Here is a 13530-nt window from a genome sequence, read left to right as displayed (position 1 = left end):
TAAAAATAGACCATTCATCGGCAGTGCGCCTTATGGTGCGGTGTGCCCTATGGTCCGGAAAATACAGTAATAGTGATTAATACAAATTTAAAAAGCTATGTTTTTAAAACGTTCATGATTAAGGATGAAGGAGAATTGATGGAAACACCCTAAAGAGCTTTAGAAATGATGCATTATCATGCAATATTGATATCTGTTAAGAAAATGTAATTTAGATTACGATAGCAAAACGTTTTAAAAACACATCACACAAAAGGTGGTTGATGAATTCTTCATTTTTATTGAATATTTCCCATTGACTCTCACTACGCCGCATTTCATAACATTTTCATGTTGATAAATAAATACTCGGCCATGACGTGACTACTACAGTAGCCACAATGTTCTGCTCTCTTTCATCAAAAAGACACAAACGTCACACCGTGAAGGAGGAAGAAATCAAAAGGATTAACACGGTTGCTCATTTGGTGACGTGTTCATAAAAAACCCCAGAATGGAGGCAAGTCGGGACCAGTCCACCATGTCTTCAATGATCATGGGATGTGTTCAAATATGTGAGGATAATGTTGGGGAACAAATTCCAGCAGAAAACTGGTTAAAATGATTTGTACGCTCGATTAGAGGCGCTTTGCCATGTGACCTTCGTCTTACACGTGGGCAGAAGACAATTTAGCATTTATTGTCTCTACAGTATCGATTGTTCAAGCCTCGTACCTCTGCCAGGCTTACACCTGGCAACACAGTCCAGTCACACGCTTACTTGATGCCATGATAGCCCAAAGTCCCGTAGCCGTTCATCTGAGACATTTTCAGGTGCCCGTTGGATGTCAGCTCCTCTTCAAGGACGTCGTTCTTGGAGGCGAACATTTGACTGATTTCCATAAAGGTTTTGTTCTTGGTCTCGGGGATGATGAAGATGGTGTAGACCGCCACTCCCAGGCAGATTGCACAGAAGATGAGGTAACAGTAAGGACCGGTGGCCAGCTGGAGTCGGAGGAAAAAGGAGAAAAGTTGCTCAGTGAGGCCCCGTTAAAAAAATCTTAAATGATTTTATTTGTTTTACTTCACAATTTCATGTGCAATTTATTTAAACACTTTGTGTGAAAGTATAGACAAAAAGGGACTCATAGATTTAAAAATGACGGGGTCACATTTTACTGCGTCGATCGTTCTCCCAGGATGCAGACGGAACTCCGGAGGCAAGGTGCAGGTAAGGAAATGATTTATTGTCCATAAATCATGCGGGATACAAACAAAAGAGTGTGATGCATTACATTGTATCGTATGTGTTGGAATAATTGTGTGTAAGTTATCATAAAAACTTTCCATTCTGAGTTTCCAACGAACAGACAAGAAGCTGTCTTTGTTGTACCGAGCAAAACGCTTGGAAGATTCCGCTGTGTACGATAGAAACAGACGGGAGGGGTCATCCATTGTCCTCGAAAACCTGATCAAGCTGAATCCAGGACAAGCCCAAGCCCGAGGGATCTTCTTCTTTTGTCTTTAATGTGACCGAAAACAAGGACTGTTTACATACTCCCCATTCCTGTTGAGAAATGTGTTGTTGCGTAAACATTGAACATCTAAATAAAAGAGAAGACGAAAACCTTCTTCGTCAGAGCGTGGTGCAGGACTGTACAGAGAGTACAGTGGCCATGTCTCTCCTCAAGTGAGTTCAAATAGAATTCTGTCTCTGTTTGATTCCTTGCCTTTTGTCTTGTTTAATAGATGTCATCAGTGTTTGAACCTGACAGTATGCATGTTCGAAATAAACTGAAAATGAACTGAACTGAATTGAACTGAAAGAGAGCACCAGCGTGCCGATAGCACGGGAATGCTAACGGAATAGCGAACAAGAAAAGCTTAGCATGTAAACAGGCAAACAAAAAGGCAAAGCTTAGCTCTTGAATCAATTTAGTAGCCGTCGCAACTGTTGCGTGGAAGCAAATAAGAAAGCCAGACAGTGTGTGGCGAAAAACTGGAATAAGTAGCTCTCTGATTAGTGCCCGGCAGCAGGTGAGCATGCCAAACACTAATCAGAGGCAGGTGAAACCAGTCTGCACCCTTGGCAACCAAAACACAAACCCAAGGGTGCTCAAAACAGGAACTGAGGGAGTCAAAAACTAAACAAAACATGATCCGGGCAACGGATCATGACAGCCACACTCATTGCAGTTTACTTGACACATGAAACGTGACAAATTAGGGGGCTGCACTATTCACTTTAGCCGCCAGATGGCAGTAGAGTGTTGAATTTCTTGAAATGTGTTTTGTGGCAATTCCAACTTTGACCACAGCATCAGTTGCAATGTAGAGTGACGCTTTCCATCATTTTTAGAAGACTGCATTGGAAAATGATTAGTTCAGTAGGCCTGGGCTAGATCCACCCAGGAATGAGGCCATATGATTCTCTTCCCAATTATTATTATTATTATTTTTTTAAATTATTTTGACCCTCTATATGCCGTTTTCATCTTCTCAGCAAACACAAAAAAATACTTATTTTCCATATGATAATTATTGGTATGCTAGTGATGAATGCATACATTGAATTAGTACGACAATTAGTAATAAAATGGATTTTAATGCACTTATCCATTTTTTGCACTGTCAGGTTTACCTGCTTACTGCACTGCCATGCTCTTCAAACACACACACACACACACACACACACTCACACACACACACACATACACACACATGATTTTTCTCCAAAATTAAACCATCAAATTATAAAATGCCTGATTTGATTGTGTGACGATAAAAAAATAAATAATACAAAATGGTGGTTTAATTGGACATTTTTGTCCTTACTGGTAAAAATTGAGTTTAAAATTAATTCCCAGCATCTAATTGACCTACAAAGACATTTCAAATTGGATTTACCTTGAAAGAAATGTGTCGAGGAATTTTTTTTTTGATACGGAAAATCAAAAATGATGGCCAAAAAGGAGCCAAAAAATCCTAAAATGAGAAAAAAAAGTCCTAAATATATTCAAAGGATGAGCTGTATCCCAAATAGGCGCTTGTTTTAATGAAGGGCTCACTAACATGGCAACACCCAGCGACCAGGGCAGCATAGCCAACTGGCCCTGGCTGGCGATAACTGCTGTAGCTATCATTCACCCGCTCACGTGAGGAGCAATCGCATTAATAATTGATTTTTGGTCATGAATGACTGTAATGGGGACTGGGGAGTGAGCCTTGTTGTTGATCTAATGGATTAGATTCTGTCTTTTGAAGTTTCTCTGAAGTAGAACAACACAAGACTGATATGAATAAAAATGATAATAAAACAGTGGGATTTCTTTCAAACGTAACAACGTGGCCCTGAACATGGTGTGTGTGTGTGAGAAGAAAAAAAAGTCAGATTAAAGCAAGAAAATCACATTTCTTTCAGGAATCATGCAGCTCTCGAGCTCAGAAGAGAGTTCCTGCAGGGAATCAAAGCCCCTACTCACATGTCACAGCATCTCAGTGTTGTATCGCACTTTGATATATTCGATTTACAAGCATGTCGCACATCACACTCACGCATTACAACATGCGTGTTTATCGTTGGGAAGTCCATGCCAATCAAGTCTGAGGCACTGTCATGCATGATGACATCACAGGAGCTCACGTTAGTGGGCTCAGTTTCTTGCAAAAAAAGGAGTCGTCTCAGTCAGGTGTGTTAAGAGAAGAAGAAAACAAGAAGAAAGCAGTCATTTAAAGCAGTGACACTGTCCAAATACTTTTTTTTTTTTTACTGCAAGAATGATAGAAAGTTGGGTTTATGATCTTCACATTATGTCTCATCCTTTGTCATTAAATTTAAAAGTGTTTTATTTTAATGTAAACTTATTTTTACACATTTAAGATAGTTAAAAATGTTAAAAACGAATATACATGTTGGCTATATAGCCAAAGGTTTTATCAGCTTTTATTTTGAAAACCAAACAATAAATCAGAAACTGACTCGTGGAAGACAATGAGATTGTTCTTAATGTTAACCAGTTCTTGGATGTACTGTGAAAATGTTTAATAAAACTACAATTGACCAACTTGGTGCATTTTTGGAATGTACATAATACAAGTAAAAACAGATACTTTTTGCTTTTAGCTTTGTTTTAAAAAGGAAAAAAAAACTATTGTATATAAGAAATGTTGTACACTAAAAATCACTATTAACAACTACAGTAATTTTATGAAGTAATGTAATAATGTACAGCAGGCCAGGTAGCCCGTAAGGACCAGATGAGTCGCCCGCTGGCCTGTTCTAAAAATAGCTCAAATAGCAGCACTTATCAGTGAGCTGCCTCTATTTTTAAATTGTATTTATTTACTAGCAAGCTGATCTCGCTTTGCTCGACATATTTAATTCTAAGAGAGACAAAACTCAAATAGAATTTGAAAATCCAAGAGAATATTTTAAAGACTTGGTCTTCACTAACTGACAAAGAAACAGATAACAGATTTGGTGTCCAGTTCAAAGTGTGACATGATTTATTTAAAAATTTGAGAGTTGACTTTTGTATTTTACATGAGTTATTATTTGTACAAACATGGTGCAAAGTAATTCATGATTTGTTAAACATTTTTAGTGGCTAGCTAGTTAAAATGTTCTTAGAAGTGATCATTTGAAAATGTTCAATTTGAAAAATGTGCACTTAGAGAAAATAAAGTGTTGCATATTGATATTTATCTGTTTCTATATATATTTATTGTGAGAAATCATTGAGATGATCAGTGTTTCCGCAAAGATAAATATCATTAATTATTAATAATAACATAGAGTTAAAGGTAAATTGAGCAAATTGGCTAATTCTGGCAATTTATTTAAGTGTGTGTCAAACTGGTAGCCCTTCGCATTAATCAGTACCCAAGAAGTAGCTCTTGTTTTCAAAAAGGTTGGTGACCCCTGATGTACAGCATTTACTTTGGAGAGTGGACTTTGACTATCTTCTTCTAGCTGCTTCTCTGTCAAACACACCATCTTCAGCTTTCCCACATTTTCATGGATACATGTCTCCTGTTTAGATATTATTTTAACATTCTTTGGCTGGCGTTAGACTCATTCTGCTTCAGTATGGAGCAGAGAAGCAGCGATACGCTTGAATTGCTTATGAAATTGGCGACATGCTCAGTCATGTTTTGGATTATTTCTTTCTTTAATTTCGAATGAATATCATCCAAATCTTCCCGTGCTTGAAAAACATCCATCCATTTTCTACCGCTTATCCCTTTCGGGGTCGCTACAAACAATACATAAATATGTATGATATATTTCAGCACCACAACAACGAAAACATATATGAAGACTTTAAATGAAAAATATAGGTCTAATCACGCTAGTATCATTGCAATGCCTATACTACCCACGGTATCGATACTATTCAGATCCACACTGTATCGGCCTTTCCTAGGTTCTAAACCAAAGGCCGTGGGCTGAGCCAGGACAGGTGGTGCACTTCACGCTCCAACTTAAGTCTCTCAAGAAATAGCTTTATTTGCAAAAAGGTCTTCTTTCCAACAGTCCATCCAAGGTTAACAAAAACAACTTTAACTGCATACAAAGCTACAAACAAAACTAAGGCTAAAGTGTTGCGTAAGAAGTGGTCAAAACTGTTTTTACCGCCAGTCTCTCAACCCCACATTCGTCCCATCAGTTTCACCTGTGCGCCCCTATATACTCTCGCCACGGGTGCTGTAAATCAGCATATTTTCATGACAATTCAAAAAACAAATAGTTTGACTTAACATATGCAGTACAAGAGAAATACAAACAACACAAACATGGCTACCACAACTATAATGAGAAACATTTAAGTAGAGTAGCGCAGTAGGCCCAAGCATTCATCAAGCAACAAATAATTAATTTAACTTAATAATATATGCAGGACTACAGAAATATAAATAACACAAAAATGGCGACCACACACGCACTTACAAGAAAGTGATCAACAATGAAACTTTCTTTTCTTTTTCAAATAATCCCCTTTCAATTGCTAAGAAGACAAAGGTCATTCATAGGTAATATTACAAATCCCAAATTATTTATTTTCATGTCTATCTTTTTATTTAGCAAAAAGGCTGTAACATTCCACTCAGTTTTTCGAGGTGGTCTGTCATTATATTTTTTTAGCATTCTTCTATCAATCGTATTGGGAGTGTTTGGATTTCACCTTGTTTTACTAATGCTGAACAACACACACACGTTTAAAGTGTTCCTTAAAAAAGGGAACCAGACACACACACAGCAGAATGTGTGACACTTTTTACGGCTAAAATAAAAATAAATAAAAAAATTAAAAAATAAATAAATGAATAAAAAAATAAAAAATAGAAAATAAAAAAATAAATACATAAATTAAAAAAAAAAAAAAAAAAAAAAAAAAATATATATATATATATATATATATATATATATATATATATATATATATATATATATATATATATATATATATATATATATATATATATATATATATATATATATAACACATAACACACACAGCATTTTTACCAATCAATGTGGACCATGAGTCAAAATAATTGCCCATGTCTGCACTGTACCATCGGATGAATTGAAAGTAGAACCGACCTCAAGAAAGGGAAAGACGAAACCGATGGTGAAGTTGGACAACCAGTTGAGACAACCTCCTACTGTGTAGGCGGCCGGTCGGTGTGACTGCTTGAACAGCTCAGCAGTGATCAGGAAAGGAACACCAGCTGCATGCAAAGATCAATACAAAGCAAATCTTTGTATCAACTATTAGGCCTGTTTGTATGCCAATAAAACATCATATTAGTTACACGTGCACAAAATATCAAGATACGTTATTATGTTTGTCATGGCAGAATGTTTGTATTAGGTCTCAATAAAGTGTATATGTCATTCTAATTAACTTGGCTATGTTGAAATAGACACCACTATAAAGTAGATTTTCAACTTCTACACATATTAACCCAATAACTTGTCAATTTTATCGTTATTAGTGACAGAACTCCTCATTGTACAATTTTTTCAACAAAGGAACAATAGACTGAAGAAAAAATATGGTTTGATGTACAGACCTTTCTTCTACCCACAGGGGCAACTATTTTGTGCCCGGTAGCACATCCATTGAAGATTGATCTCCGGTGCTCATTCGTTAGCGACTGAGTTATTTTTTTGTTTTTTAGCCTTTTTACATAATTGTTGTAGTTTTGCTATAGCGCAATATGAGTCCAATATGTACAGGCAATGGAAACATTAAGGAAGAATCCACATTGTTGTCCCCACTGCCTCCTCCCCCTCACCTTCTCCCTTTCGCTGCACGCCAAGAAGATTAACCGACAAGGTAAAGTGGATTTTATTTTATTTTTATCATTTATCATTGACCTTGACAGGGACAAGCGGTAGAAAATTAATTGATGTATGGATTTTAGTGAGCTGGCCGTTAAAGTTAAGTAGTTTGGTGATTTCAAACTGTGAGTGCACCACAGGACTAGTGACAGTGTCTCTGTGTGTGTGTGTATGTGTGTGTCAGCAGGGTGACTGAAACAAGGACAATTCAGCTAGTTGTTGTTATTTTGACTTTGTTATTAAATAGAAAGTTGATCGATTGATTGATTGATTTAAACTTTTATTAGTAGATTGCACAGTACAGTACATATTCCGTACAATTGACCATCAAATGGTCACACCCGAATAATTTTTCAACATGTTTAAGTCCACGTTAATCAATTCATGAAACATCACACTATTGTTATGTTAGTGTGTTATACAGTACTGCGCAGTACTTTGTATTGTCTTCGAAGTGTACAAAGTGGACTTTTGTCGAGGCTGGAACCCATTATTCATGTTTACATTGTTTCTATTGGGGATATTTGCCTCATTATACACACTTTTGTAATTACGAACCTTGTTCAAGAACCAATTAAGTTTGTATATCGATGATCAGTCAGAGAGTTAGAGGAAACGGTGACCAGGTTTCGAGCAAATAAATTATGTGAATTTAGGTAAAACATTTGAAAATGTTTGTGCATGAGATCCCGTCGGTAGAATTGCATTTGTGTCAAAATATTGGGGTCTTTTTTTTAAAGATTTTAATTATTCAAGGAGGCAATTTACTGTGATTAACCAAACAATGTGTCTTTTTTTTTTTTTATAAAGCCATTAATCACAAATGTCTCAAAGGGCTTCACAATCTCACAACAACATCTGAACCAAGCAAGGAAAGCAGGGCAAGGAAAACATTAAAAAAGACCAGTAACAATATCCATGACTTTTTTGTTTTTATACATACATAATTAATTAAAATGACGTCACGTTAACACTTAGCATGCTGGCCAGAGAACGCCGAGGAGCAATATCCATGACTTTTGGTGCTGGCATACTAACAGTTAGCTTGGATATTATTCTTACAGTAGTTGTCAAATAAGCAGTGGTGTGCCATCAGGGCCAGCAAGTCCTTCTCTGCTGGCCTAACATAAATCATGATCATTAATTCATAAAAGTTTATTTTATTTGTTTCAGTGTTATAACTTCACCTTTATCTTTGTTTTTTAAGCCAAAACGCGTCCGTTCTCCCTTTTCTGTCTACACACTGTGTCTGCTTGTAGGTACTCTGTGATTGTGCGCTGCCGAACATGCTCCTCTGCTCGTAAACCAGCAATGTCACGACGTGGCTTCGACGCGGGCGCGTGGAGTGCGGGACCGGTACTTTTCAGAGGCGGTATAGTACCGAAAATGATTCATTAGTATCGCAGTACTATACTAATACCGGTATACCGTACAACCGTAGGGTAGACTATGTTACACAGCGACTGGAAAAGGACCAAAGCGCAGGGAGCAGATGAGTTTCTTCAGGACTTGTGCAATTCATTCAGACCAGAGTCTTTGAGATTGTCGACCGCCTTTAAACACACAATCCTTCATTGTTAGAAGAGAAAGTGATGACGGAAAAATATGCATTAGCGAACAAAAAAAAAAAAGTCCACGTTAAGTATTACAAATGCCGTCCTCGTTATCTGCGCATTATAATTGCGCAGATGAAGGCTTAATATTGTCAAGCTAATAACTAGGCCATAATTTGTCAACATCTGTGGTATATATGGGGGGCGTCATGGTGCGTGCAAGCTTCCGGAAGCTGCATTCATCACGGCGAGCTGATGAACAATGAGCCATTAAAAGTCTAATTGCGGCACCAGAAACCCTCGTCCGTGCACTAAAGTATAGATTTTTGCCGGCTTGACGGATGACGTTGTGTACGGCGGATTCTCCCCAATTCATCATCCTCACAGGCCCACTCAACATGGCTCCCAATGTTGTAAATGATTGCCTCTTAATTCACTTCACTCAACTCTTTGAGTGTACAAATGACTCCGGGAATGGATGTAGTGTGCCACTTAAGATTTCCTCATTTACAAGACTAATGAAATACAATATCTGTGTGTAGGCTGTGCATGTGAAAGGAGGGGGTTTGGGCAGGCTGCAGTCACGTGTGTGTCCAGGAGGCGGCAGTGTTGCCTTGTACAAAGGACAAGAACACTAATTGATCTCAATTGGAAGACTGGAATATACATGGTTTCAGGCAACTATATTGGTTCAGCACAAGTATGTCTCAACTTTTTCCACCAAAAGCATTTAAGATAATTTCATTTGTTTTAAAATTAGTGTTTTTTCTTTATATTGTGGATTTTGTGATATTATTATTATTATTATTATTATTTTTTTTTTACAATTTTTCAGTTTTCAATCTGCTTCACTATATTGGTTCAGCACAAGTATGTCTCCACTTTTTCCACCAAAAGCATTTTAGATCATTTCATTTGTTTTAAAATTAGTATTTTTTCTTTATATTGTGCATTTTGTGATATTATTATTATAATTATTTTTTTTTACAATTTTTCATTTTTCAATCTGCTCCACTATATTGGTTCAGCACAAGTATGTCTCAACTTTTTCCAGCAAAAGCATTTTAGATCATTTCATTTGTTTTAAAATTAGTATTTTTTTCTTTGTATTGTGCATTTTGTGATATTATTATTATTTTTTTTTTTTTACAATTTTTCATTTTTCAATCTGCTCCACTATATTGGTTCAGCACAAGTATGTCTCAACTTTTTCCACCAAAAGCATTTTTAGATCATTTCATTTGTTTTAAAATTAGTATTTTTTTCTTTATATTGTGCATTTTGTGATATTATTATTATTATTATTTTTTTTTTTTTTACAATTTTTCATTTTTCAATCTGCTCCACTATATTGGTTCAGCACAAGTATGTCTCAACTTTTTCCACCAAAAGCATTTTAGATCATTTCATTTGTTTTAAAATTAGTATTTTTTTCTTTATATTGTGCATTTTGTGATATTATTATTATTATTATTATTATTTTTTTTTTACAATTTTTCATTTTTCAATCTGCTCCACTATATTGGTTCAGCACAAGTATGTCTCAACTTTTTCCACCAAAAGCATTTTAGATCATTTCATTTGTTTTAAAATTAGTATTTTTTTCTTTATATTGTGCATTTTGTGATATTATTATTATTATTATTATTATTTTTTTTACAATTTTTCATTTTTCAATCTGCTCCACTATATTGGTTCAGCACAAGTATGTCTCAACTTTTTCCACCAAAAACATTTTAGATCATTTCATTTGTTTTAAAATTAATATTTTTTCCTTATATTGTGCATTTTAATTTTTTTTTTTACAATTTTTCATTTTTTAAACTGCTCCACTATGGACTTTCTTAGCTTTTGTTCAAAACAGATCTGGGTGAATCTCACAGAAAAAACATGGGTTAAGTAATGAAATATACATGTATTATTTATCAAAAATATATAATAATAATGAAGGTCTTGAACTCAATTCAACTGAGGGCCGCTAGATAAAGAGTCTAGGTCGGGGGTCAGCAACCCGCGGCTCGAGAGCTGCATGCGACTCTTTAGCGCCGCCCTAGTGGCTCACTGGACCTCTTTCAGAGATGTGTGAAAATGGAAAAATATTTTTTGTTTTAATATATTTTCTGTAGGAGGACAAACATGACACAAACCTTCTTAATTGTTAGAAATCCCACTGTTTATGTTATACATCTGGGACGTCAACCTCATTTTAGATGGGGGGCCACATGGAGAAAAATCTACTCCCAAGTGGGCCGGACTGGCAAAATCACGGCACGATAACTTAAAAATAAAGACAACTTCAGATTTTTTTCTTTGTTGAAAAATAGAACAAGCACATTCTGAAAATGTACAAATCATACTGTTGTTGGTTTTTTTTTACACTTACATGTTGCGGTTAATAGTATTCTATCTTTATTTGTCGTTATCTATACTTTCTGAATAAATGATGTGATAATGTTCATCAGTCAACTCATTGGTGTTAATTTTCAATCCATCAAGATAAAAAAATCATGTTAAAATCAAATTACTGGATGTTATTTATGTAGATTGCTCATTTTCCTCGACTGGTGCACTTACATCATGTGGTTTATTTTTTTTTACATATGTAGCATCATCTATAAAGATACAAATAATTGCTATTGTGACATCTAGTGGACACATTCAAAAATGTTGGCAAATTTTTATGCTTAGCAAACTCATCCCGCGGGCCGGACAAAACCTGTTCGCGGGCCTGATCCGCTGGCTTATGTTTGACACCCCTGTTATATATGCTTCACTGATGAGAGTATTTGGCAAGCACCGTTTTGTCCTACTAATTTCAGCGATCCTTGAACTCATCGTAGTTTGTTTACATGTACAAATCCTTAAAAGGTGAGCTTTGTTGATTTTATTGACATGCTGGAGTGCTTATCAAGTTATCAGGCATATTTGGTCAATCCATGACTGCAAGCTAATCAATGCTAACATGCTATTTAGGCTAGCTGTATGTACATATTGCATCATTTGTAGGTATTTTTGAGCTCATTTAATTTCCTTTACTTATGTCCTCTGTGTATTTAATTTATATTTGCATGTCTTATGACATATTATCTGTATGTAATATTGACTGCATTTCTCATAGTTGTTTGTGTGCCATGTTGTTCCAGACCACAGCAAACGTTGCCCAGCTTGCAAAAATGGTAATAAATCCATTAGAAGAAGACAGCCTGCCGTTTCCTTTAACTTGGACACACACATCTATACCTTTGGCCATTCTGAGCCAGTAATTTCCGGAAGTTATCTCATCCTGTGAGAAGCCTCCATTTTATCAATGTTTTCCAAAAATGTGTAGAATAAATATTAAAATACCACATTTCTGTCAACGAAGATTTGCGTCAGCCTTTAATAGTAGGCTATTATAGCTGATATAGACACTTACATCATGTGTTGCCTTCATTATAAGAATTGCATAAGGCTTTTAATTTTTTGCGGCTCCAGACAGATTTTTTTTTTTGTACTTTTGGTCCAATATGGCTCTTTTAACACTTTGGGTTGCAGACCCCTGACCGAGGTGAGAATGGGCCACAAAAAGTATTCCCTTCAGAATCATGTTTTAACCATGTGACTAAATGTGTTAACTTCTCGCAGCAGCTATAAAGAACCTGATCTACAGTAAGCCTTACTTAAGTCATTATGCATGTAAAATATTAGGGGTGTATTCATTTGAACAACTATTCGATTAGGTTCAGAATTTATAGAGAAAATATGTTTGTTTTTTAGAACGATACATACCAAAACAACTCAGTGAGTTGAAATAATTTCAGTAACTTTTTAGCAAAAACAAATTCTAATAGCGTGACTGAAATAAATACTATATACTGCAGGTGAAGTTTCCTACATTCTTGTTATTTCTTGTAAGATAATTATGTATGAATGACTTATGGATACAAATAAGCAGGTAAACAACAATTAATGGCCAATATATTCACATCCCATTTGAATAAAGTGCAACCAATGCTTTAGGTTGAAATTAACAAGAGGAAACTTTTTTTTTAACATTCATGCAATTTTCAATAAAAGTACAGTCACCAACATTTTAACAGTAGATTTACCTGCTACTTGTGTTTTTGTTTATTGACGTAGAAAAAACACAAACACAAAATAAATTAATATGAAAAAATAATTGCAACCAAATCTCTTTAAGTTGAATGAGCAGTGGTTTGACCTGCTACCGTGGATGGTGAAATCCCAGAATTCCTTGCAATAGCTGTTTGAGAAATGTTGTTCTTAAACTGTTGGACAATTTTCTCACGCATTTGTTCACAAAATGGTGACCCTCGCCCCATCCTTGTTTGTGAATGACTGAGCATTTCATGGAAGCTGCTTTTATACCCAATCATGGCACCCACCTGTTCCCAAATTAGCCTGTTCACCTGTGGGATGTTCCAAATAAGTGTTTGATGAGCATTCCTCAACTTTCTCAGTCTTTTTTGTCACTTGTGCCAGCTTTTTTGAAACATGTTGCAGGCATCAAATTCCAAATGAGCTATTATCTGCAAAAAATAACAAAGTTTACCAGTTCGAATGTTAAGTATCTTGTCTTTGCAGTCTATTCAATTGAGTATACGTTGAAAAGGATTTGCAAATCATTGTATTCTGTTTTTATTTACC

The 13530-nt window shown here is 35.7% G+C and overlaps 1 protein-coding gene across 2 annotated transcripts in view; it reads right to left on the bottom strand.

Annotated features, from left to right (window-relative positions):
- Positions 1 to 268: 268 nt before the first annotated feature.
- The window catches only part of slc2a15b (solute carrier family 2 member 15b), a 124642-nt gene continuing 111380 nt past the window's right edge, over positions 269 to 13530 (bottom strand). For both annotated transcript variants that reach the window (XM_062033285.1, XM_062033284.1), the window contains exons 11-12: positions 6587 to 6714; positions 269 to 984 (exon numbers count right to left, since the gene is read on the bottom strand). In XM_062033285.1, coding sequence (XP_061889269.1) covers positions 757 to 984; positions 6587 to 6714 — 356 coding nt within the window. In that variant the 3' untranslated portion in view covers positions 269 to 756. The remainder of the gene's footprint in view (positions 985 to 6586; positions 6715 to 13530) is intronic.

Source organism: Entelurus aequoreus, linkage group LG22, assembly GCF_033978785.1.
Source record: "Entelurus aequoreus isolate RoL-2023_Sb linkage group LG22, RoL_Eaeq_v1.1, whole genome shotgun sequence".
In the NCBI taxonomy this organism is placed as follows: domain Eukaryota; kingdom Metazoa; phylum Chordata; class Actinopteri; order Syngnathiformes; family Syngnathidae; genus Entelurus; species Entelurus aequoreus.
This window is presented reverse-complemented; position numbering and strand designations above follow the sequence as displayed.